This window comes from Numenius arquata, chromosome 11 (assembly GCF_964106895.1).
Source record: "Numenius arquata chromosome 11, bNumArq3.hap1.1, whole genome shotgun sequence".
In the NCBI taxonomy this organism is placed as follows: Eukaryota; Metazoa; Chordata; class Aves; order Charadriiformes; family Scolopacidae; genus Numenius; species Numenius arquata.
Genome location: NC_133586.1, coordinates 16,435,448 through 16,462,746, shown reverse-complemented (window position 1 = coordinate 16,462,746; position 27,299 = coordinate 16,435,448). Strand labels below are relative to the sequence as shown.

At 38.4% G+C, this 27,299-nt stretch overlaps 1 protein-coding gene across 1 annotated transcript in view; it reads left to right on the top strand.

Annotated features, from left to right (window-relative positions):
* The window catches only part of THSD4 (thrombospondin type 1 domain containing 4), a 283,017-nt gene extending 257,363 nt beyond the window's left edge, over positions 1 to 25,654 (top strand). Inside the window, exons 11-17 of the mRNA XM_074156071.1 lie at positions 3,778 to 3,907; positions 5,638 to 5,842; positions 7,721 to 7,894; positions 17,369 to 17,542; positions 20,204 to 20,383; positions 23,993 to 24,137; positions 25,512 to 25,654. Coding sequence (XP_074012172.1) covers positions 3,778 to 3,907; positions 5,638 to 5,842; positions 7,721 to 7,894; positions 17,369 to 17,542; positions 20,204 to 20,383; positions 23,993 to 24,137; positions 25,512 to 25,654 — 1,151 coding nt within the window. The remainder of the gene's footprint in view (positions 1 to 3,777; positions 3,908 to 5,637; positions 5,843 to 7,720; positions 7,895 to 17,368; positions 17,543 to 20,203; positions 20,384 to 23,992; positions 24,138 to 25,511) is intronic.
* Positions 25,655 to 27,299: the final 1,645 nt, after the last annotated feature.

Below are 27,299 nucleotides of genomic sequence, written 5' to 3'. Positions count from 1 at the left end.
ACACCCTCAGTGCTTCTTGTGTCTTTGTCAACAGTTTTCTGATCTTTATGGGAACATTTCACAGGGACTCCATCAGTCATAACTTTGCCTCATTGGATGTTGCTCTAACAGCAATAATGTGACTTCAGAAAACTGAGATTTTCATAGGGGAGAAGTGGGAAGGAAGAGGGATGGAAAGGGACTGGTAATTAGTGAGTTTTTGAGATGTGATGAATACAATACTTGGAGCTTGCCGGATTAATCTTTGCTGTAAGACATTGACAGTAACCACAGATTCATTGATGCATAGCATAATCAATTACTTGGAAGAATAAGGTTCTGTGATAGTAAAAGTGAAATCTTTTGTACTGTACATAGCCACCCATCACCATACCTATAAAATCGCAGAGCTTTGTAATAAAGATGTACCAGTTCGTACACATTGAGAACATTTGCTTCCTAATTAGTTTGAGAAGACACTTTGTGAATTTGGTCCAAGGCCAGATGAGTGTCTGTGTTAATAGCTACAGGTAAAGCTAAAAAAAAAATCCAGCAATGTTGATACCAGTCAAAATTTCTTCCTGGAATATTGAGAAAACTTTTTTCCTCGGAGGAATTACTGCAAAAGTGTTAGACCTAAAATACAGCCTGTAAAAGTTAGAAGACTTTTGGAAGTCAGCCTTTTTGTGGAGAAAAGGAGGGAATGTAACCAGAATTATTTTGGTTGGCATTTAAATACACTATGTGTCTTTAATACAAGACATATAGGCAGAATCCTTAATTGCACCTGATTATGGCTTAGCAGCAATCAGTGAGTGTCACCTGCTGAGAGTCTGGGCTATCATATACGTGCTGAATTCTAGTATCCGGATCAGGTAATTCAGGATGCAGTTGCAGGAACACATCAGGGTAAATGTATTCTTCCTTTACATCATAGAAGTTTTGGTTGTATTTCCTATGGACCTTACGGACATTTGAACATATTTCTTGCCATTTCTTCAGAGATCTGGTAGTGGCAGCGGTATTAATAAAAGCTGAGTAAAAATGATGATAGCAAAATTGTAGGAAAACAGAATTGAAAGGACATCTTTTAGCCTCCTATACAGCTTAAATTTACTCCATGAAATTTAGTAAGAGAACTGTTAAAAATAAATATCTCTTTTCCTGTTATTTGGAGATGTGTGCATGTTCTGATCAAGTTCAATTCAAAAGAAACTGGACCTTGAGAGCAGGATCCTGATGCTGTTGAGACTGTATGAATATTCCTTGTGATCTTGGTGTGAGAAGCCTGTGTGAATGTCTGGTGCCTCTAAGGCATTTCAAGTCAAAGTAGGTTATATAGGCTGATAAAAAATGGAGTAAAAAAAAAAAAAAGGAAAGAAGTCTTGTACTATTTAAGGCTTTATTTTCATTTAGTATGATTCGATATAGGACACTTCCTTCTTTTTTCTTTTTTCCATGTTTTCCTTTTTTCTGCCACGTTATTTCTTCATGCAGAAATGTAGATGATACATGGTCTTTAATTTTCTTTTTCTTTTTTTTTTTTTTTTTCAAAATGAACCTGTCAAAGCTAAATAATGTTAGGAAACTTTAAGTTGAAAGAAGAAAGAAAGAAAAATTTTTATGCTACCTAAGGAAAAAGGAAGGATAAATTAACGGTTTTGATGAAAAGCTGTGAGATTTCAAAGTACTTTTCAGTAAAACTTTGGCTTGGGAAAAAAAAAGACTATTATCAGTTTTTTTAGAAGTGAAAATGCTTCCCATGAGAACTGCCACCAAGTCATGTCCCAGATTTCCCTTTAAGATGACTGAGCAAATAGATCTGCTAGAATTTGGACAGTGTGGAAACTGCTACTGCATCCTGTCCGGGAAGTGAGGTATCACATCGTCCCTCTCCATTGTCCAGAGAGAGAAGGGCTTGTGCACTCCAAATTCCTCCACTCCTGGAGCCACAGGAACTTCATCCAAATTTTGTCTGAAAGAAGTTACAGGAGGAGCACCTCACTGCATCTTCTCTGAGCGCAGCCTGCGCTCAGTTATCTAAACCTTGGAAATTACTTAGGATGTATCATTTTTTATCAGTCATGGCAGCAAGTTTGTTACTTTTTTAAAGAAGAATTAGAAAGGAGGTTAAAGACTTCAATTAATTTTCCTGTTCTTTTTTTTTTTTTCTCTGTGTAATTCTGACGATCTGCACTAGTAAGGCTTCAATACGAATAAATAATCCTACTTGTTGTAGAATAGCCTGAAACAACTAAAATCATCCAATTTTTAAGCCAGTGGGTCTAGCTTCAAGTGGTTGGACTGGCAGTGGTGGATTATACCTTGACCACTTCTCTTTGGCTAAGCCCTGTTTCTCCTGTAACCAAGTGGCCCCTAATGCCATGGAGGTGTCCTGTGCCATCGCTGCACTACAGTGAGAGGAGGGGTTGCTGCTGCTTTACATGGTATAAATGTGGCAGAGAGAAAATCAGCAGATTTTGGTACTACTTTCTAAAAAGAACCAAAAAGAACATTTTTCCTAGTCTTCCTTTCGCCATTTGTGTAGTTGTAGAATTGCCTTTCACATCCCTTGCCAGATTCAACTCTACATGGACCTTGCCTTTCCTAACCCTATCCCTGCACAATCAGACAGCATCTCCATACTCCTCTGGGATCACCTGCCCCTGCTCACACCTCTTCTACTTCCTTTTTATGTCTGAGTTTAGTTAGGAGCTCCTTGCTTATCCCTGCAGGTCTCCTGCCACCTTTGCTTAATTTCCTAATTGTTGAGATGGACCTTTCTTGAGCTTGGAGGAGGTAGTCTTTGAATATCAACCAACTCTCCTGGAACCCTCTTCTCTCTAGGGCTTTACCCCATGAGATTCTTCCAAGCAGATCTCTGAAGAGGTTTGAGTCTGCTCTTCTGAAATTCAGGGTTGTGGTCCTGCTTTTTGCCCTGCTCCCTCTTCTTGGAATCCTGAATTCTACCATTTCGTGGTCACTGCAGCCAAAGCTGCCCCTGATTATCACGTCCCTGACTTTTTCTTCCTTGTTTTTTTATGTATCAGGTCTATCAGAGCTCCTTTCCTGGTTGGCTCCTCGATCCCTGTGTCAGGAAACGTGTTAACGTATTCCAGCTTTTCACTTACCAAATACAAGTAGGCATGTTAGCACTTGCTCCTTGTCATCATTTTGGTAGTCAATTTGCAGTAGTAATAGAAGTAGAGTTCTGTTTTTCTGCACTAGCATGGAAAATATTTAAAGAGTGAACATTAAATATGGAGAGTAGTAATTTTTAGGGAGTCTGTAGTCTACAGCAATGTTTAACCTGTAAGCTTTATCTTTTCAAAAAACAGGTAAAGTGGATCATATTCTCATGTGTTTACTCACCACATAACTAAAGTCATGAGGCTCAGTCTCTTTCCAGAAGCACAAAAGAATGACTACTAAATTTTTCCTCCTCTCAAGCCTTTGTTGTGACTGCTTGCCTTAATTTTTTTAAAATTGCCTGAATGCTTAATATTTGTACTCTCGGCACTATAAAGATCTCATGCAAACCAAGGAGCACATTTCTCTGTCTTGCCTACAATGCCATGCTGTACTTTATATATACTAAGGACTTCCCTCAATACTACAGTGTAAACAGTATAGCATTCAGGTCTCACTTACATTTGGAAGTTTTGGATAAAACCTTAGACTGTATTTCCTGTTGTTAAGTTACACTTTTCCTTTCTGCATCAGTGTTGGGTGCTACTGTTGTGGCTTATACTGCAGAGTCTTTTGCAATGCATCACCTTATTTTCTTCTCCATTTCAGGGTCACAGTACCCAGTTTTCCACTGCGTCAACAGAATCACTCACGAGGAGGTATCTGAGAGTTACTGTGACAGCAGCACCAAACCCATTCCAGAAGAGGAGGCCTGCAACCTCTTCCCATGTCCAGCTTTGTAAGATATTATGATTTAAGTGAAGGGAAATAAGCCGATATCATTGAGGTTTTGTATGTGAAAGAGGTTATTCGAAGTAGGATACTAGTTTGAACTTGTAAGTGCTATGCACTTACTTGTGTGATAAAGTGTAGTAGATGTTTTTTCCTTAGTTGTTGGTAGCCGCCTTTCCCATTCACAGGAAGCAATAGCATTCAGAGAAGACAAAAGGGAAATTGGCAACAAGTGACTGTAGTAATTTCTCAGAATTGGTGTGATTCTTCAGGCATGCACACTATACATGGTCTCTCTATGGGTATGTTTTTTCAAGTGACAGGCTCAAACCACGACAGCCCGTCTAAAGAAGAGGCTCTGTAGGTTATATCACTCCACATTGGATCAGTGTGCTGTAGGACCCACCTGCTCATTCCATGGTGTCGTATTTAAAGATGAGGTTAGGCTGATACCACTCACAACAGCCCCCTCATAAACATCACCTCTCTTTCTGGAAATTCAGTAGTGCAACTCAAAGACTGGATTCTGAAGTGGTAGTCCTTGTTTTCAGCTTGCTAATACAACCAACTCGGGTGTGATTTCCTTCTGAAAAGACACTTGCCATCAGGAGACTGTGACTTACAATTGGCTAAGCGACTTCTTTGAAATAGTCCAAGAAAAAAGAAAAAGGTCAGTTCATCCAGGGTGTATACCAAGAAGAGAAAAAGGTTAAACGCAGTTGCCATTATAGCAACTTTATTTCAGGTCAGCAGCTGTATTTGCCATCTCTCTTGTGGTTACATTCTTCAGTTCTCTTCTGAGCAGCAAGAGGCTACTCCTTATCCCACGGAAGTCTCTAATGGTGTAAGTGCTGTTACAGTGGGAGAGATACCTGACAAGCAATTTCCTAGTGTGTATTAGATACTCAGAACTTCTGAAGCCACTTACTTGGAGATGTCTTCTCTCACCAAGCATTTTTCACACCTTTTTCTTTCTAACATCTCTTATTTATTCAGCTTCATTTGTTTATATGGGATAATATCAAGAATATAAACAAAGATATGTAAATATTTATTTAAAAAAATACAGAGATTTTGCTTGCTCTCCACAAGAGCTCTGAAATAAAATGTGTGAACAGTTCAGATACTTCCCTTATTTGTGTATGTCTTCATGCTTGAAATGAAAACTGAAAGGGGGAAATGACATGTTTATACAAATGTGATTAAATGAATACAGTGAAATCTTGGAATGAGAAGAATATATCTAGGGCTTTTTTCCTTCTCTAAAATTAGATGTATTTTTTCATAGCTTATAATTTGCTATTTCAGTTTTACTGGTGAATGAATGCCTGGATGCATTATGTGATTCTTCTGGTATTGTCATTTTTTAGAGCCTTTGCTGCAAAAAAAATTTTATGGCAAGTGTACATAGAGCAGTAATTTATATTATAGATAGATCCTTTAAAAAACAAACAGCTGTTGGTGGCTTAATTAATGTTTGCAATATGTCTTGAAACTGTGAATTGTGCAATCTGTATGCATGCTTGTTTTTATAAACCACTACAGGTAGATTGGTTACAAGTGTATAATGTCTTCATAAAGGATCAAGTTATGCATGCGGAGGCATGCACTTTAAAAAAGTGTTATTTTTTAACATTCTGTATCAGCATCAGAATCATGTCATTTGAGCTCTGTTAAGATCAGTATTAGAGAAATCTTTACTGAAAAAATACCTCCTCTTTTTTCTTCTGCCTTTAGCTGGGATATAGGGGAGTGGTCTGAGTGCAGCAAAACGTGTGGCCTTGGTATGCAGCATCGACAGATCTTGTGCCGGCAGATGTATGCCAACCGTACCCTGACAGTTCAGCAGTACCGCTGTCATCACCTGGAGAAACCAGAGACAACCAGCACGTGTCAGCTGAAGATCTGCAGTGAATGGCAGATTAGGACAGAGTGGACTTCAGTAAGTCTGATTCATTCATGTGGGGCATAAAACCTCAGAAAAGAATAAGAATTTTCTTCCAGGTATCACTAATCAAATGTGAAATTTGCTTTTGCTTAAAACAGGGAAGGTGGAATGAGAAAAGCCTTGGAAATATGTGAATCTTAGTTCAAGAAAACCCCGCTCATTTATGACCATTAAAGTTTACTGTTTGTAACCAGAAAGAAGCTGAGAAAGAACGATTGAATAGTACAAAACACACAGATGTGTGTGTACAGAAGCACACAAGCATTCTGAGCAATGCTTTTTTTTTTAAATACTATATGAAGCAGAGTTGGGAGAGTCCTGATAGGTTTGCTGTGGTGGCTAACTTCCTGCTCTTTCTCATAGCATGTAGAGTTTAGTTCCAGGAGTTACTTAACCTTATGTATGTATGAAGGGTAGAGTCAGCAGTTGCTGTTACTGTAGTTGGTTTGAGGCTATGCCAAGACTTCAGATAAATGTGAACCTTACCGTGTTCCTTACACAAGGTTTGGCCAACCTGACAATCGTCCTAGAAACTTGCACAGCCATTGTTTGAAAGAGATAATATCCTGGTGTTCTAGGTGTAGTGATAAACAAATCTCTTTCAGTTAGCCAAACAAATGCTTTAGAAACTGTAGCTGGTTGAATGTAAGTGTAATTCCAATAAAATTATGTGATTAATTTCCTTTTGGAAGTAAAATTAAACTTCTTGGTATGAGGAAGATCTATCATAAAGAAAGGAGCAATTGAGTTTGCAAACTGGTTTCAGTAGAACATTTATTTGTTTGTGCTTACTGAAGTACAGTTAGGTTTTCAGTTTGGAGACACATCTGTGATCTAAAAGTAAGCCCTTCTTAAGATTTTAATACGCTTACCATTTTTTCTGACATACAAATGTCAAAAACATTGATCTAAATCTGATTAGAAAAAATGGCATTGTGGTAATTTAAAGTTTGGAGTCAGCAGACCAGACTTCAAGAGTAACTCTGGACAAATCGCCCCCTTTATGACATAAGGAATAGGGTATTTGTTTTTACTAGTATTTTGCTGTTTAATGATCTCACACACATAGTCTGGGTTTTGGCCAGCGTTCTAGAGTGAACAATTGAAGAAATAGCTGCAGTCTGAGGTGAAGTCTGTGAGGTATCTTGCTGTAGGGACTATACTTCACATGAGAAATAACTTTGACATGCAAATATAGCAGACATGATTGAGCATTGGAAAGCAAGGGAAAAACAATAAGGCTGCCTTTGGAAGCTCTGCTGGTACCCTTGTGTGCAGGTACTGCAGCCTTTAGTCTTCAAATTCCCAGGGATTTTCCCTTTTACTCCTAGATTCTTCACAGGACTCATCAAAACATTTCATGTGTACACAGCAGAAAATTGTGTTCCCATCTTGCTTCATGATCTGGATGCTTCACATCATCAGGCAGAGATATCAATATCTGTGAGCATTCTCCGAGGTTGAAGAAAAGAGAGTGGGAGAAGGTAGCCTTTACTTGTAAGAGGGATTCAGAAGTTGTGTTTCTTTGCATTTCTCTTGCTTCATATCAGCTTATAGGTCAAGGTCAAAATTATGCAGAATATGCCAGCCTGCTGTTCAAGTAGTTCATTTTGATAAGGTCAGTATGGCCTGTTGAAGATAGGATTTAACTTTATGTTTTCCAAACGTGTCTGCATAGTATACTGTAGCATGCTACAGACTGAGAATATGATTTAAAACTACTAATGCATTTTTATTCCCTATTCCTAGCAGTCTAGAGTAGTCTATAGCTTCTGTGGATGTCTTAGCAGGAGTGAATGAGCTGTTCCCAGCTCCCTGATGAACCACTGCTGTTCTTCCACAGAGTCCTGATGCAATCTTCTTTCGTTACAGTGCTCGGTGCCTTGTGGAGTGGGGCAGAGGACTCGAGATGTGAAATGCGTCAGCAACCTTGGGGACGTTGTTGATGATGAGGAATGTAACATGAAGCTGCGGCCAAATGACATTGAGAACTGCGACATGGGTCCCTGTGCTAAGAGCTGGTTCCTTACAGAGTGGAGTGACAGGGTAAGGCTTCTCATTATCTTTGTGCTGCCAAATCTTCTAAAACAACAATTAAAAAATATACATCTGTACAGCCATAAAAGGAGTGACCTTATTTTCCATGTTTATCCTTGATCTGTTACACAGGCAAGAGCAAACAAAAAAATAATGATCCCAAGGGCATCTTGAGTTTGTGTTAGATACAAGCATTCATGGAAAGGGCAAGCGTGTGGGTATACGGCCAAACATCTGGATTTAGAATTGGCTCTGTGTCTGAAATTCCCAAAATATTGAGTGTGCTGAGATTTATTATTCTGCCTTGCTTAGCCCTGAGTCTCAAGATTCAGACTCTAAAAGTTTCCCTACTGTTTTTTTAAGGGATGGAGGTTTGTGGCCTGGTGTCTGGGTTTAAGTTCAAGCCATAAAGCAATTATCCTATAGCTCTGAAAAGATGGGGACAACTTCATAAACTCAGCCAAGGTTGATTCAGGTTTTTTTGCTTTTGTACTTTGTGAACATGGATGTATTTGTTATTCCAGTCATGAGAGCAATAAAACCAGTAGTGATTTACCTTGTTTCATTATTGGGCCCAGAGTTGTTGTTCAGTAGTGATGTTTACATGCTTTCAGTAAAAGGCTTACAAACATAGGCTAAGAAAAGCCTGGTATTTTGGTCCCTCTTGTGGATGCTTGCATATCAGTTTCATCCATAGACAAGGTGAGCCTTCAGTATGTAAAATCCCAATTGCATCTCCCTTTTCTTTGACTTGTTGTTTTGGCAAACAAATAATACAATTTATTGTTGAAGCTGTAAGATTACGTCCGTAACTTCACAGATTCATTATTTAGATAATTTTGTGGTAGTATCTCTGAAGGCTAGGAACGTCTGGTTCATTGGTTATGTGTTAGTTTGGACACTCAGAAGATTTTCCACACGTTTTAGACACAGAGAAGGAGGAACTTCACAAGTAGGACAGGTAGCTGGTATGTCACATCATTTTAAAAAGGCTGATCAGACTCATGCTACAATTAAAGGTCTGCAAAATTTTCAGCTCCAGACAACTCAAATAGATTTTTAGAAAGAAAAAGAAAATATACTAATAAATCCTTGTTGTTGTCATTTGAACTTTTTTTTCTAGTTGTTATTCACTCAGTGTACACTGTTGCATAGCATGGACAGAAAGTTACCAAGTAAAGTAGAGGTATTAGTGCAAATGGCAAAGTTTTTGCTGTAGAGGGAGTGGCAGTGCCTGTTATTTTTTATTTTAGCTTATAGAGCTGTTCTTTGTACAGTGCTAGTAAAGTAAGAGAGAAAAATGCATTCTACCCTCAAAGACATCTTTCTTGAAAAAGCTGGCCTGGCTACTATCAGCTGGTGCAGTTCCACCACATAAAGCACATACATTCCAGTGAAGACTCTAGCATCAGTGTTTTCTTCATTACTCTACATTGATATTTTGTCCTCCGCAGAATTAAAAGTAGGTTTTGTAGTTGAAGGTTATGACTGTAGAATGTTATTATGCTTATTTATATGTATTAAATGACACATAAAAGTGAAGCAGGTAATGTGGAAAATGTTGGAGTTTTTTCTTACCACAAACATTTTAGGGTCAGAGAGTAAAGAATGGATTTTGTTACCTTCTCAGCTTATATAAGTGTACAAATTAATTTCTTCCAAATGCTTGCTACTGTAGTTGGCGTTATCCACCATCACTTCTGCCAGCAGTGGGTTTGGAGTTTGATTCTCAAAGAGAATGGAAGGAACAGCTTATTTCAGGAAAAAAGTAGATTCGGGCTAGAATGTGCAAAATCTCCTAAGGTTCACACATACCTTGTACCTCGGATGTTCAGAGGTGTTTAGTGGCAGAGATTCCAGTGGAAGTCAGTGGAATACAGGAGTAGTCAATAGCTTTGCAAATCCGGCCTTTGGCCATTAGCTTTCTCATTGTGCCTTTCAAGGGCTGTCTTTTAGGATCAGAAGTCTCTCTTTCTCTGTAGAGGAGTGTGTTTCTGTTGAAAGACAAGAGGAGAATTCTGTCACGGAATGGAAATGGGCACTCCCAGGTGTATGGACTTTGCGTGTGTAATTTCCCCAAACAATTCTTTAAAAATTACTTTAAGCCAAGCCACACCTCAGCAATAAGCATAGATCAGCGATGGGCAGCCACAAATGGTTCAGATAAGCAGCCAAAAGTTCAAATGCTAAAAGAAAGCTTGTTCAAACCTCTTGAGTCTGCAAAACTGTGGTGGAAATCTCACAAGAACAGACCTTCTTTGTGAGATTTATTACATGCCTACTTCAACTCCCAGCTGGAAATACCACAGAACAGACTTTCCCATTGTATTCTGACATTTCGGCCATGGCTAGAAATAAGAGGTAAAAGAACTTATCATAACTTTTGAGAACGTTGGAACTTTGAAATGGTTGAGTTCAAACTTGGTTACAGCTGTAAGAGAAGGCCTGGCCTGTACTTTTCTGAACCCGTTTTGCAAACATTTCATGTGGACTGTTGCACATGCCGCAAGTAGAGATTTCCAGAGGCCTGTCAGAGATCAGTTGGGCACATAGTTTCTCTTTCAGCAAGGGATATATCAAACTTCCATGTCCAGATTTATGTGAGGCATGGGGCATTACAATATAGCTTTGGTTAATTAGCGAAACATCAAGAAAAAGTGCAGTAACATAAAAATTACAATTGTCTTTGCTGCCAACAGATGTTAAATTTCAGGATTTGATAACTGAGATAAATATTTGTGCAGAATTTGACAAGGGTATTCTTTAACACAGGGAGAAAAAGAGATGAATAGTCACATCTGAGTTTTAAGAAAAGGACAAGATCTAATTTAGGATTGGTGGAAAGATTTGGGGTTTTCTTATTGTACTGAAACCTTGCAAAGTTTTAAATGATGCAAAATCATGCTAGTTGCCTTCATTTTCATTAATAGTTTCTGTGGTTCGGAATTTGAAGATTATGTCATTAAATTTCCCTAAATGTAACTTCTGCAATACAACATATGTGCACTTAAAAACTTGCAGAGTACATGGAGAGTTGTGTGTAGGAGTTGTGCCTCCTTCCCAGGGTGGGCTGTATGTAGCTTTACTCCAGCACTTGGCTGCCTTCTTGCCATGTTCTCCCGCCTTATTTTCCCACAACATGTATTTGTGTATTTTATGGCCCACCTGTTTTCCTCCATGGCATTGACCTTCTTGGATTCAGTTTCTGTGCAGACCAATTCTTTATATGTATAATTAATCCTAAGTAGTTTAAAAAACTTCCATGTTTCTAGAACAATACAGTTCTTGATTTGAGTTATTGTGATAAACAGGTATCAGAGTCCATTGTACGTATGTTACACACGGGCAAAGCTTTTACCTGCAAAGCTTCCGAGTTGTACGGCTGCCATGTTCACACTGGTGGAACATGTGAAGGAAGGAAAGCAATTCAGCCTTAAGAAACCTTTATTTTCTGAAAAGTATATGCTCTGTTATTTGTCTTTGAAGTAGATCTAAACACCATATTCTGATATGCCCCAGGCTCAATCTGGAGAGAAACAGAAATTTTTACTCATGTCAAAGGGAAAGATTACAGGTTACAAGTCTCTACCAGCAAAGTGAGACTCATCTTACTTTGTATGTGCCTGTCTTTACACTTATTGCTCTATCTTGAGTATAAATAAGAGAATTAAGTTTCATGGCTTTGTCTTCTACATGGTCTTTAACCCCGTTTGATGATAGAGAGTCTGGACAAACTTTTGTGGTATTTTTACGTGCGTTTGTAGAAAGATTGCTTCCTGTCTCATAATTCTCCTAAAATGTCATACTGCATTAAAATGGTAGAATTCCACCAAACTGCATCCATTAATCAGTAGAGTGAAGCTGGTGAACCTTACTGAACTTAGCAACAAACTTGGATTGATGGGAGCAGATGAGATTCTTGCAAACATTTCATATGACTGATTCTTTGACAGCTCTAATTGCTGGAAAGTTTTCTTCTCCTGTGGGTCAGAAGCGGGAAACTGCATTCTCCTGATTTACAGCAATGGGAGACCCGCCAGTGTTTCCTTCCAGCTAACTGGAGCATTTTTGCTTATTCCTCATTGCCATCTCCTCTGCTCATTTGTTTCTTGTTTTATGTTTAGAGCATAGTCAGAAAAGAAGCCAAAATACAAACAATTCTTAGATGTTAATGAGATTCTGAGGCCAAAATAAAATCTTGGGAGGAAAGAAAAAATGCTGCCCATAAGGGAACAAAATCGAAACAGATCAAACGCATGCTCTGGATTTCACTCTTCATTAAAAGGAGTAACAGTGATGCTTCTGTAATATCTTCCATTAGAGAAGTGTAATATGCTTTGTAAAAACCAATGTTTTATTCCTCACAATCCTGAAGCATTACCCAACAGGTACCAGTGGGTTTGTTGACCAGTCAAATGTGGAAGCACTAATGAGTATTGTAACTCACACTCTTCTTTCACTGTTTTTTATTTAAATCTGGATAGCTCACGTAAAATCCCTGGGTCCTGAAAAAAAAACAAAGGAAAAGAGACCACCATGGAGGTTGTGCGGGTGTTTTGTTATTTTTGGTTATCACTGTTTATTTGTTTTCAGTATAAAATTAAAACAAGATAAAATACCCCTTTGTATTGTTTTCATGTGGGAATCATATGGAAATAGAAGTTTTGCATTCTTTATGTATAATATGTAACTCACTTCATGATTTGCAATGAAACATACAGCCAGGAGAGTTTTGAAGGAGACGGTGATAGAAGGGTTGCCAAGACCTACAGAGATTTCTGTTTTCTTCTCTAGAGCTGATCTGTCTTTGCCACAATTCAGCTGCTTTAGATGAAAATCAGCATACAAAAGTCTGCATGGCAGGGAGGAGACTTGCCGTCTGGGGCCGACAGCATCCCAGTTCGGTCAGGAGGGCAGGCTCACAGGTGGCAGGCAGGGGCAAATGAGAGTCCAGATTATCAGGCAGGATCATGGTGATGAGGCAGGTCCAAGGCCAAGCTCAGGTCTGGTGATAGTACCCAGGGTCAGACACAGCCCAGTGATCCTGGGGCAGGTCCATGGCGATGAAGCAGGGTCAGGGTCAAGCTGGGAAGTGAGTCCAAGAGAGAGGGATCAATGAGGGCTGTGCCCAGGCTGTGGGCACATCTCTGATAAAGCTCAAGCAGGGACTGATGGACCAGGGCCGAAGTTGAATGGAGACCCTGGGCCACGGGCAGGGGTATGCGTGGAGGCCCCAGGCGAGGCTGGTGAGGGCCAGTAAAGGCAGATGGGTGCATTCAGGCCCTGAGAAGTCCTTCCAGCTCTCAAGGCAAGTGATATTTATTGTATGAGCCAGAGTAGTGAAGAAGTCTGTTCCCTAATGTTACTTACTTCAGAGAGCATTAGTAATATGTAAGTGCCAGCAGAGTTACCAATAGATATAGAAAAAGTAACAGTGCGTATGTAGAAGCAATCATGACCCAGCTGAATCATGACCCAGCTGCAGTGTCCAGAAATTCTAAGACTGTATTTCAAAACATTTGTTACTTTGGAAGGATACAATGGATCTGCTAGAATAAATACAGGGATGGTTTGACTTCTGATCCAGCACCTACTGTATGCATAGATGCACTCTAAAGGGAAATAATTTAAATGCAGGTATCAGAAAGTGTTTCGGCAATACATAAAGATATTTCTGATCTACACTCCCCACCCCCCCTTTCTTTTTTCTTCTTCCTTTTTTTTTTTTTTATTTAAGAAATCAAGGCTGCTCTCAACAGTTTTATGTCCTTTGAAAATCTGCCCCCAATCTTGGAACTGCAGCAGAAGTGAGCTTCTGAAATACAATTCTTCATTTATTTTTGGGAAAACAAAGATTACATAATCCTTCTAAAATCCCTTCCGAAAAGGATTTTCTCAGAGTAGGTCAAATACTCCTAAGGAGTTTCATAAATGTATTTCAAAAAATAGATCTTAATTTTTATTTTTTGCAGTAGTGTAACATCAGGAGGATGACTCATAAAAAACTTTACTGTCTTGTGGGGAATAATTAAGGTGAGGAAGGTCAAAATGTGATGGACAGAAATCCTGCACAAATGGGGGCATTTTACTGGAACTCCGTTGGCTGTTATTTTGGAATTTAATTAAGGCTAGCAATGATGCCGAGACCTGGGTGAAAGGCCTCTGGGGTTCTGGTAGCTTTCCTGTTGCTCCAGTTGAGGGCAGTGGGTAGGGCTGGCGCTTTACTGAAAGGGAACTGGCACTGGTCAAGGGGTTTTTGCTCTGCCGTGCCCTGTGGCTGTGACAGAGATCCAGGCTTCCACTTGTAGTTTCCCAAGTTTGCAGGAACCAGCCTTATTTTCCTGGACTTCTGTTACAGTTGTTTTCTGACAACTACCAGAGCACTGGATTAGGGGTGTTTTAAATTTTATTTTTAGTTTTTAATGGGAATGGAAAGCTTCTGAATCTGAACTCATGAGGGAAGGACCTCAGGAAGGGGAGAAATAGCAGACTCCTTAAAACTAGGGAGGGTGTTCCACAGACTAAGGTTTCTGAGGAAGTTCTGCCAATTAAAACAAGACAGTGAAACAAAATATCTTTAATAATAGGACCAGAACAGAGAAGTTGCAGCTTGTGAAAGTTCCTCATGTTAGGTTATGGCAGTTACTATGTATTAACACAACAAATCAATGGCACGAAATTGAAAGTAGTGGGTGTGTCAGTTGGGAAAACCAACAGGAGAGGATTCATTATCCAAACACTCCCTACTCCCTGTCTTGGGATTTGGAAATCATGGCTTTCACGTGGAAGATTTTTACTGAAAGGAAGAACAAAAAAAAAAAGAAAAAAAGAAAGAAAACCCAAATACTTAATGCAGAAACATTCAGGTTTAAGTTTGCTTTGTAAATCCTTTGAGGGTAGTTAATCTGTAGCAAAATCTTGCAGCAGAGGGTGGGACAACCCTATACCTTCCCATTTGGTATTTCCTTTGTTATTTGATATGTAAGCCTAGTTCATGCATAATCATTTAAAACATAAGACTGGAGATTTTCTGGATGACTTTATAGACTAAGCTTGTTCCCAGCTCTGGTTTGCAAAGCAGAGAAGCAAATTAGATTGTCAAATGAAAATTACTTCGAAATAAGAAAAGTATTTGCAGAGAATATGCATAGTTCTTTATGCATAATGTAATTGAACATCTTTGCTGTGGATAAAACATGAACAGCCACAAAATTTATTTCTGTACAGTGGGTTTGAAAGGAAGCCATTTTATGGGGCTCAGTTAAACAGTCAGTTTAGATAGGAGTGAACTGTTTGAAATGGGTTGGATTTAGTTTAGTTTTAGTTTACATAAACAGGAAAATATTCACTACTAGCACAATTTACATCATTCTTGTATTTTCAAGATTTTGCCAGTTTACTTTAAAAAGACCTCCTTAGCCACCAAATCTGGTATGCTGAGGAGTAAGTATATTTTATGTATCTGTGTGAAAGTGCACAATTTTGTTGTGCACCGCCAACAAAAAATAGTTCATTACGTTTCTTACATGCATGACTTAAGAGAAGCTTAATTATTTGATCTTGCAGATGGGGAAAGAAACCATTCCAAAATATGAGTATTTTTCCTTATTCCTGTGGAGTACATAAGCATCTCTTTAAATTCTGAGATTCTAGTTATTCCAACATTGTATTTTGTTTGTTTAAAAAATGACTTGTGAAAAGTTGAATCACTTTTTCAGTTTTCTAGGGATTCCATTTCAGTAAAGCTTTACCCTCCTATTTCAACATCTTGTGAAAGAAAAGTTTTTCTGTACTGTACCTGTGGAATAAATATGATGACTATATGTTTCACACAAATAACCCAGTATCCTTCAGTGCGAGTGAGTAAAGAGGAGCTTGCAACCAATTGTACGTTCAGTCACTGGTCTCTCTCTGGAGATGATGAACGCCTCTCTTGGTTAATCCCGTTATTAATAGTGGTGCTATCGGGGCATCTGCTGTTCCGTAGTTGAACTATTGGATGTGAACCCTTACATTATTACTGATGGGAGCCACAACAAGCTAGTCGTCAACTCTGTATCTCATTACCAGTTCTTTGAATCTTTGAATTCTTACTTTTATTCAATAAAATTTAAAAAAATGTTCTGATACAGAGTTACATTGATGCAGAAGGAACGTACTGTTCGTTGTGGAAGTAATACACAGTTTCTTCTAACTAATTACATTGTATGTTAAAAATAATATCTGAAATAGCAATTGAATGGATCTTTTTCTCCTATATACTACATCCTTATTTGATGTGTATGTGTAATAGAATTGTTTGCAATTGTTTAAATTCAATTATATACATACCTTTCAGCGAGCTGCCCATGGATTTTTCTTTAATGGTCTAGAAATGAAATGCCAAATGCATTTTAAAAGAAAAAGAAAGAAATGGAAAATTAAGAAAGAATTAAGCAACCAAAAAACAGTTTAACATAAGAATTGATTATTTCCCTGGCATGTTTCTGTTTTTTAATTGTCAATAGTGTGATGCTGCCTGGAACAGTAGAATATCAGAGACTTTCCCACTGAAGTAGAGCACTGGCCAAACTGCAAAGGCATAAATGGAATTTATCCTGTGTGATTTATGGATGACATGCATACTGTCTCCAAATATGTGACCTAAGAATCTTCATATCACTATTTATTAAGAGCTTTCAGAATTTAGCAGTGAAAAGTTGCGAATGGTGAATGTTAGTTACTAGGAAGTCATATCATTAGAAAGCAACATTGAATTTACATAAATTTCTATGGCCACCTCTTCTGCTAAAACTAATTAGCAACTTTCAGTTGAAACAGGTTGGGCAATAATTAGTGATAGTTACAGTTATTTGCTAAGGATTTACCTGAATCTTTTGAAACCACTTGTCAAAAATTTTTATATTTTTCTACTTTATTGTGCTCTGTCAACTCGTTACACAGAAGAGTTCCAGGACACACTATGCAGTCATTTTACTATCAGTATCACAGCCCGCAGTCTCTCTGCCCTCGTCCTTGTAACCAGTGTAAGAGCTCACCTGCCTGACAGCTTGAATGGTTGGAGGAGAAATGCATAGAACAATTCAAAGGCTGAAATATGACTGCTCTCTGAAAAGCTGCTTACTGTAATTATCCCTTTGCAGTTCTATTAATTGGTATGCAAAAAGATGAATAAAATGAAAACAGAAAGAGTTTACAGACAGGAAGAAGAAAGGAAAAGTACGAAAACAAATAAAAAGCTATAAAAATAGATTTCTTCCCTAATCCTTGGAATTCTTTCATTTGTGACTGTAAAGGACAGGTACTACTTGTAGTGTATTCTAAAGTATGCAACTGTAACATGATTTGCTATAGCTGAATTACAGGTAAAAAATAATGGACTTTGCATAAATTAATTGACTTTTCATGATTGTTGCTTCTCCTCATTTCGTTGTGGAGTCTGGAGAGTGGACTAGTGAACACGTACTGTCTTTTGGTCCCCAGTGTTCTGCAGAATGTGGTGACGGCGTCCGTACGCGCTCTGTGGTTTGTATGACGAACCACATCAGCAGTTTGCCTCTGGAAGGCTGTGGCAATAACAGACCCTCTGAAACGACTTCCTGCAATAATGGGCCCTGCGCTGGTAAAGTGGAGTGGTTTGCTGGGGCCTGGACACAGGTAAGCTCTATGTCTAACATATGTATTTGTTTCCTGCTGGCAGTTTAATTTAAAAAATGTATTTTTGTGCAATGAAAATGTGTGCCTACAGGTATTTCTACATCTCTGCGGAATGTTTGGATAATTTTTTTCTGTATTTTGCTGAGTTGATGCTCAGTACTTTTCAGCAGCTGCTGTTTTTATACTTTGATGAAAACAAGATTTTTTTCTTCTTTTCTTCTGTGCCTTCATTTTTCTTTCTCATCTATAGACCCAGTGTATTTATAAAATGAAAGATAACAGAAAGCTGCTTAGCATATTCAGGTGAACGCTAAAGCAACACATTTGCACCTTTTAAAGTAGAGTCTTTGTGATCATGCATACCTGGAGGGAGATAAAACTATATCTATAGGGAATTTCCAAAAGATAAATAAGAAAAAGTACAATAGCTAAACCCAAAAGTTAGCTTCAGTATTGTTGTGCTGAAATTCTTGATTATAGGTGAAAAGAACAAAATTTGGTTTGTGACTGTACCCTGATGCTCTTTCCTCAAGGTGAATTCTTCCCTTGATCTGCATCTCAGTAGTCCTTCTCATTTTAAATAAACATTTCTGTTGTCAGGAACAAGGGCATTTAGAAGCTGGTGCCGAGACATTTATGTCCCTTTGTGTAGGCTCCCATACAGCCCGGAGAGACTTTCCAACTGCTGGTGCCAGCACTTCATCGAGTTGTGAGGGAAAAGTCTCTTGGCTGTACCATTAATTCCCTGCATTTTAGATTCCAAGATCCTTCCAGGTGATAAGGAGTTGGAAATTAAACTGGTACAGTTGAGTTGGAGATTACAGGGCTACTGCTATGCTAATGCTTTCAAGCACAAGTGGTAATTATTTGTATTGTATAAGAGTAATAACAAATTCAGATTTAAAACACACTTAGTTGTAGTTCTAATATGGGTAAAGTCTGGGCCTTGTTACTTAACACTGCTCCACGCAGGTGAACAGGAACTTTATACCATTCTTGCTGCCACAGAGAGAAGTGTTCAATAAGGTCATCCTAACCCTCCCCATTCTGTTCCGAATAAGCAAGTTTATGTCCTTTACAATTTCCTGTTCTTTTAAGCTAACTCACCTTCTTTCTTTGTATGAGATTGAATTGTTTGATGCATACCAAAGGCACAAAGTCTTTGCTCTGTTATCTGAAAGAAGTGTCTAACAACATCTGTTCTGCTGGCCAAACCCAAACCGAAAGCAGCCGGTCAGTAGATCAGAGCAGGAGGGAGCACTGGTGGATGACCTTCTGTATTCTGCTCTGCTGGAGATAAGGCTGAATGCTAAGATTTGGTTTTTGGAGAAACCATTAAAAGACAGCAGTGACAGAAATGTTCAGTGTTAAAGAAAGTGCAGTTACGTTATTTCCTGTAGAATTTTTCAGCTCAAGGTTCTTCATTCAGCTCAAGGTTTTTGTGGCTATCTCGTCAAGGGATCATAAATTTCATCCAAAATATAAACAAAATCCCCACTTTCAATAACATTTGATTGGTTTAAGCTAGAAAAAGCCTTTGAAAATCATAGTCCTTTATGCAATGAAGAAGCCAATATGTTGCTGTAATCATCTTCTAAAAACCTTTTTACAAGTGCCAGGAACAGTATTGTGTGTGTATTTAACCTTTAAATGGGTAGTAAGAGTCCATGTGAGTCAAATTTGCTTTTCAGAACTGGAACGAACACTGCATCACATAGATACTTGCAAACATGAAAAGAACACCCTGGTAGATGAAGGCATTTTCTAAAAACCACACAGAATATGAGGATTTGTAAAGTTGCAAAACAGTGCTCTAACCTTGTAACCCTACAGTGCAGTGCATACAATCCTGCTTCAACAAGAAGCAGTAACACTGCTTATGGAGAAAGTAAGTTATGCTTCCCTTTTTATTAGAAAAATAAATACCAGTTTCTTATCGTAGCTACGGGTAAAACTACAATTTTAAATGATTTCTCCAAAAGCACACTTACAGTCATATATCTTCTTCTTCATAAAAATAATTAGAAATATGTTTTAGGTCTGTGGTACCATGTGGAATAAAAATTCACAGAAGTACAGTTTTAACTGCTGTAACCATTTTTAAGCCTAAAAATTAAATATGTAATTCCTGATACTTATAGTCAGTAGTCACTTGATCATTTAAGTCATTACTATACCCTTCAGCATATTCTTGTCCTGGTTCCTAACTGGGACTGCTGGCTACTATGTTAGTACTACATACAAATAATCATAATGATAACCCAAGGCTTATCTAGGCTGCTGTTCCGGTTCCGAGATAAAAACCTCATTGCAGGAACTTAAGGAATACTTTACCCTTTTCCTTTCCCTTCAAGTCAGATACATGCCAGTGATGGAAGAAAAGATACAGTTAAGTTCATTTTACTGAGGAAAGAACCTATAAAATTAAGGAAAATGGATTTTGGATGTTATTGTCTAGGTATGCATCCAAGAATAGGGAATAAGCAAAACTGTACAAATTTTCCTGTTTGAATATTAATTTAAAATGCAAGTATGCGTGTGTATGTGTGTGTGTTTTATTTCAGAAACAAATAATGTGGAGAAACATGTTACTTTGGAAACAAGTTGAAGGACATAAGTAGAATAAAAATTCCACCACTTTTTTTTTGTTCTTTGATACAGTGCTCTACTGAATGTGGCAGTGGAACTCAACAGAGAGAAATAATTTGTGTTAGGAAAACTGAAGGTAATTTTGATGTTTTGAACCCCTATGAATGTTCATATTTGGAAAAACCTCCCAGCCAGCAATCCTGCTACCTCAAACCCTGTGGATCTAAGTGGTTTCATACCGAATGGAGCACAGTAAGTCTATCGTGCTTTTCTAAATCTAGTTTTGTTTGATACATCTTTTTCTGTGTGTACTGAAAGGCAACACCATTTGGATAAAACTGTTAATCATGAACTTGACTTAATCTTGCACAGAATAATGCTAAAAAGAAAGTGTACTCTTTAGTACCCAGAGGAGCTTAGGAAAGTTTGGAAATGTCTTGACCGGAAGGAGACACCGCATAGTTGTCTTTTCATCACTGATCTCTTTTTCTGGTTCATAAAGTTGGTTTGCCCTTTAATGAGACTATGTAGCACACTAAGAAGTTCTTGTCAGACCTCTAGTTTCATTAAAATTAAGGAGCATTTAATAAAGAATGAGGAATGTATTCAGTTTTTAAAGTCAGTTTTACCATAATATTTTACTGTAAACTCTTCACTGTAATACTAAGAACTTTACCAAAAGAAAACAGTATAGAGCTTCATGTATCTTCAGTTTCCTCTGGAAGTGGCCCAGCTACATTCTCCAGTGCCACAAAATGCTTTGGGTTCGTCTATCTATCCATCATTTCCTATACTCAACAAAGCTTAATGGACTTTTACAAAAAATCAACATTTTTCTCCTAAATGAAAATCAGGAAGTCCACTGTTGTCTTAAAATGAAAAATGGTGTGAAAACTACTTAGATGACATCATACCTAATGTAGTAAGTTACACTCTTCCTTGAGCCGTAAATCACATTCAGAATGACAACTCTGAAATATGGAAGCACCTCAGATGCCTTCAGTTTGAGTTCCTTGAGTCAGGAACTTTTGGAAATACCTCATCCACATGGCGTGAGAGAGAGAAATTATCTTGGTTTTCCCTTTTACTAAATGCTCAATTATTTGACTGCCCTACTGGCAGCACTAGAAAGCAGAAAAGAAGGTAGAATGGTTTTAACAAAATAAATTAGCTGAAGGGAATCCTGATTTTTCTTCCTTAATTGCAGGTATAGATGTTTATTTGAAAACAACATCCAAGTTAACCACATAATACAGCCCTGTAGAATGAAGTGTGTTCTTTGACGTTGCTGGAAACTCGTCGGATTCTTTACTGAGGTGTTAGATTAGATTAAATAACTTCCCCTTAGCAAACCCGTTAGCGAACCTGTTTTCAAATGTAAACCTGCAGGCTTGTAGCCACAAGAGATACAGCCGTCCACATTCATAGAATGCAGCTGATAGACTTCTGAAAGTGAAAATACATTCTCTCTTTGGCAAGCACAGAAGCAACAAGGTACTAAGACTCAGAATCTGATAAGTATTTAGTTACTGTTTAAGTGCCTACTTCCTGAGAATTGGTGTCTAAAAATCCTTAGAGGTCTAAGCCTTTGTGACCATCTTCACTGTAGGAGAAAGGACGTATGCTAGCTGAGGTTTTACAAGATCGTATTTTAAGCATTTTTCAGTTCTCCTCCTGATATTGTTACTGTTATCAACAGAGTATGCAGTATTTCTTACTGTTAGACCTGAAGAGAAAGGATTATGGGGTGAGCTGTGAGCAGGATAGTGGGTTCAAAGCCCCTGCACTAGGTTTGGAAACTGTCCAGTTCAAAGCCTCAGCAGGGTTTTTTTATGACCTAGGATAAATGGCGTGGCCTCTCAGTCATGGGGATTAAATGGCTGGCTAATGCAGAATGCTGGGGTTTGTGTGTAGTGTGTTGTATGTAACATCTAAGTTCTGTCTTGGTTCCATTTTAAGTGCTTAAGAGTTCTACAAACCTGAAGTGAAGTTCTTATTGTTGGATGTGGGCTAATTACAGTATTCTATACAGACAGGTAACAAGAGTAATTATATAAAAAACTGCAAGTGTTCTATTACTGTCGCCACAGGGCTATAGAGTGCGGAGAGGCAGTACTTAGTGATGAACGAACAATTTAAGAATATATTATTGAAAGTACTTTAGTTTGCTACAATTTCTGATTTTCTGATAGTGGTGAGTTGTTTTTGCAATGTTAGGAAAAGAAATAATTATACTAAAAACTAAGAAAGAAAACATTCTTACTAGTTTGGGGCTATTAAGGTTTTGATCATTGTAAATGACCCAGGTTTAATTAAGTTTGTGAGCATTTAGGTCAAACTGGACAGCAAGCCAAATCTCAAAGACCTCACTCAGGCAAAATTCTTGAAGTCAACAGGGGATTTGCTCCAGTATGGGCAGAAATGTGTAATAATTGGCTTTAAAAATACCATGACAAGCAAGTACAAAAGTCTCTGGCTTCATAACAGACTTTGAAGGAGCACAGAAATATTTTCTTTAGAAATTCAAAGAAACCTATTATGCTTAGTAAAATTGTTGTGCTGCAAGAAGTGAAAAATAATTGAGGCTAGGAAAAAAGCAATTAAAGTTATTCCCGATTGTATATAAATGGAGGCAAAAGGGCAGTGGAGGGCAGTGCAGTCAAATACTAAAGTTTGGTGCAGGAAGTTTAAGTAAGAAATGTGAACACTGTGGGAAGAGTAGATTTGGACAGGCTGGGTCAATGGGCCGAGGCCAATGGTACGAGGTTCAACAAGGCCAAGTGCTGGGTCCTGCACTTGGGTGACAACAACCCCATGCAGCGCTACAGGCCTGGGGAAGAGTGGCTGGAGCTGCCTGGCAGAAAAGGACCTGGGGGGGTGCTGGTTGACAGCCGGCTGAGTATGAGCCAGCAGTGTGCCCAGGTGGCCAAGGCGGCCAACAGCATCCTGGCCTGTATCAGGAATAGTGTGGCCAGCAGGACTGGGGAAGTGATTGTACCTCTGTACTGGGCACTGCCGAGGCCCCACCTTGACTGCTGTGTTCAGTTTTGGGACACAGAGGTGCTGGAGCGTGTCCAAAGAACAACAGATTTGGTGAGGGGTCTGGAGCCCAAGTCTTACGAGGAGCAGCTGAGGGAGCTGGGGTTGTTCAGCCTGGAGAAAAGGAGGACAAGGGGAGATCTTCTCACTCTCTACAACTACCTGAAAGGAGGTTGTAGAGAAGTGGGGGTCGGTCTCTTCTCCCAAGTAACAAGTGATAGGACAAGAGGAAGCGGCCTCAAGTTGTGCCAGGGGAGGTTTAGGATGGATATTAGTAAAAAATTCTTCACCAAAAGGGTTGTCAAGCACTGGAACAGGCTGCCCAGGGAAGTGGTGGAGTTGCAATCCCTGGAGGTATTTAAAAGACATGTAGACGTGGTGCTGAGAGACACGATTCAGTGGTGGTTTTGGCTGTGTTAGGTTAACAGTTGGACTCAATGATCTTAAAGGTCTTTTCCAACCTAGATGATTCTATGATTTGGGACGTATATATAAATAAGCGGAGAAAAACAAGACTAATTAGAGAAGCAAGAAGCTAATAAAGCCAGAAAGGGAAATATTCTAGCGTGCTTTCACTTCCTCAGTGTCTACCACGTTTACTTGTCCAGTTGTTGCGCTGCGGTCAAAAATGCTTTTGAACCTTTAATGAAGTTGCACCTGTATGTTAAGGACTTTATAGTTAGAAGACAAAAAGCAACAGAAGTGGTGAAGTTGATAAAAGGCTACTGCGATACCTGGGTCTGGCTTCAAGGTTCCCATTTTTTTCTTTCTGTATTTGCACATTTCATATGGTCTTAATGAACTTCAGCTTTTGTGTTTCAGTGTTCCAAATCCTGTGAAGGAGGATTTCGGGTTCGAGAGGTACGATGTCTATCGGATGACATGACAGCCAGTACTGAGTGTGATCCACAGCTTAAACCTGAAGAAAAAGAACCATGTAACACACAAGATTGTATCCCTGAAATAGGTAGGAAGAAAAAGCTTCTGTTTTAACTGTGGAACTCCATCTAGTGGAGAACATATTTAATAATCTTGCAGAGGTTTTAGAGTATATTTTCTTTATCAAATTCAGGGTTTATTTTTAAAGTTCTTCTCTGTGGTGTAAAAGTATGTTTTCATTTCTGATTAGAAATGTTTTCCTTGTAACATGTAAGAAACTGGCTTACTTTTAAAGTTGCTGAGAATGTGAGAAATCTGCTTCTGTGAAAATGGTACATATAGGGTGTTTTTAGGCAGCCTCCTTGCATTCTCAGAGGTTTCATTTGGCAGAGTCGTGTACAATATACTGTATTTGGTAAAAGGTTCTATAAGAACCAGTAACATTAAACTAAGACATTAAGGGCAATTAAGCAATTTTCTTTTATGCATAGTAAATATACACATGCACATAACTTGGCATTGGCATTAGTCATTCGTCTCATACAGATTTGTTTTTAATAGTAATGAGAATGACCAGGGAAAGGAAGATGCAGGTATTTAGAAACAGTTTTAACTCAGGTTCTACAACAATTTTCAGTTGAGAATTATTCTTCAACATAATTTAAGATAACCATATTAAAAAATGGTATACCAATATTATTTTAAAAATTTATTGTATTTGTGTTGTTATTTCTTTATTTAAAACAGGTCTGTACAGAATTGCTAATTTTTACATCTGCTATTAGTGTTTTGTCATTCAGTCTTTTTTTTTTTTTAACACCTCAGTTTCAGTGATCAGATAATGATCAAATGAAACTCTTAGTTGTCACTTAAAAAGTATTTCTAACCCTGTTGGTTGTAAAGGAAAACTTCAAAATGTGAACAGACCACATCACAACAGCTTAGAAGAATGGGGAAAGTTAAGAGCAGCAACTTTTGTCTTTTTTTCTCTAGTTATTTTAAACCATTTGTAATATTTGTAAGGAGATGCTTTACTATTTTCCAATATTTAGATTCATCAGTACTTGAAAATAACATTTGCAGGTTCTGCTGCCACAAGAGATTAGTACCTGTGAATCTAAAAATGAAGTGGATGAGTACCTAAGTGAAGAATACTAGAGACTTTCCTATCATCTTCTCAAGACAAATTTTGTGTTTAAAACAAACAGCAACAAAACCCCTCCAAAACCCCACAACAGTATAAATGGGGATAGGTACATTTCTTCCACAGTTTCATGTATCCTTATATTAAATGCAGAAAATCTTGAATAATCTAAGTTATTTGCATAGGTAGCCTATTTTAACCTGACGATGAATGTTTATAGGTCCAAGGGATTTTACATGGTAAAAAGAAAGGGGGTTGGTTATTTGTTGCTCTAATACTGCATTCTTCAGTTTCTTCTCTCTTCCTTTTTCTCCACAGATGAGAACTGCAAAGACAAGTACTACAATTGCAATGTGGTGGTTCAGGCCCGGCTCTGTGTCTACACCTATTACAAAACAGCCTGCTGCGCATCCTGTACCCGTGTGGCAAACAGACAACCAGGGTTTCTAGGACGCAGATAACAAATACTTTTCTACTCAAATTGGCAACGTCAGTCTTCGGATGGAGCTTGAACAGTGTTACTGTTTTGATTACAGCAGGTTTTAGCTTCTTAGAGATGTGTTTTCTTTATATTGCTGAGTACATCAAGTCTATGGTTAAATCTCACACCCTTTCAGTTACTGTGCAGTTATCTTCTTTAAAATGTTTGTTGTAAAACCATGATCTTTTTAAAGCATAAATTTTTAATGATACTATTCTTTGCACCTGCTCATCAGATAATTATTTAAAGAACATATCAGCCTTAGTATTGTGAAATCAATGAAAATGAAATCAATCACAGGCAATTACTGGAGATATCTGACCAATACAGATGCAGCTGTTGCATTATTTTCTGAGTGCTGACTCTTACTTGGTATTTTGGACTGCCTTAAATTAGACAACGAAATCAATGAAACGTGCATATGAGAAAAAACACTTCTCAAAGAACCAGACCCTTGAAGACCCATTTATCATCAGTTTCTTAGCACTCTAACGTATATTTTTAATTACTTCAATCCATTCATAATAAATGAGAGTCACTGTTAAGCTCTCTCAGTTGTACTTTTAACTAACTTCCTGTCCTCAGGCAGCAAATATATATACACTTGACTGCCAATAAGTGCCTTTATATTTAATTCATAAACTCTTGAATTTACACTTTTCTAATTTTGTACGGATTTTAAAATACATTGCCTACCAGAGTGCCACTAGTGTCTAGCCCTTTAAGTGAAGGGTGAAGAGCCTTTGCTGGTGTGAAAAAAGTGATTGTTTCCATTGGCAGGGTCTCTCTGCTGTAGGGCAGTTATTTCAGTGAACTGGTATCTTGCCTGATGTCTTGTCTCTGCACTATTGCTTAATAACTACCGCACCAAAGTACTTTGTCACCACTTTCTGAAACAACCACCAAAGGATGAAGGATGCAGGCCTCTGTGCTTTATAGTAGTCAGTTACTCTTGGTATCAGGCAGCAGTATGAGTGTAGTAGCTGAGTAGCTGTAAAAAGGAGATCTTAGCTATTGACATTCTTCAGGTTTTGATCAGTTATTACAACATACTTGTCTTTTTTTAGTTGGTGTTTCATCCCGCACATCTAGTCATATCATCCTTTTCTACTACTCAAGAATGGCTCCAGACTTAGAGCTGAATTCAGGTGGTGATTTTTCATTTCTGCAATTAGTGTTCTCAGCCTTGGGACTTGCTAAACGCAAATAGAACGTGCTGTGCAGGGCAGATGAAAGCTTTTGCACTATCTGCACAATCTCTAGCCTTCACCTGAAATGTGTAAATAAGGCTGAGGGAAAAAATAAACACCTCTCCTTATCCAGCTGTTTATTACAGCACATTGCTTGTAAATTAGTGATACCCAACTATGCATCTATTTCTGAAGTGCCTGTTGTCTGAGTTGAAGAACAGTTTTAACATTCTGTGTTAAGTCATTCCCAGTGATGTGATAGAACAGTGATTAAGGTGTCCTGCTACTGATGAAGAGCCTTGTTTGAGCCTCGTTGTGTATTCTTTTCTTCTTACTGCTTTGGTGGAAAGGACGTAGAAGAGAGAATGGGGCACTGGGAGGCAAAGGTTGCTGGTGGGTCCACACTGGTTTGTGTTCCGGAAGCCACAGGAAGGT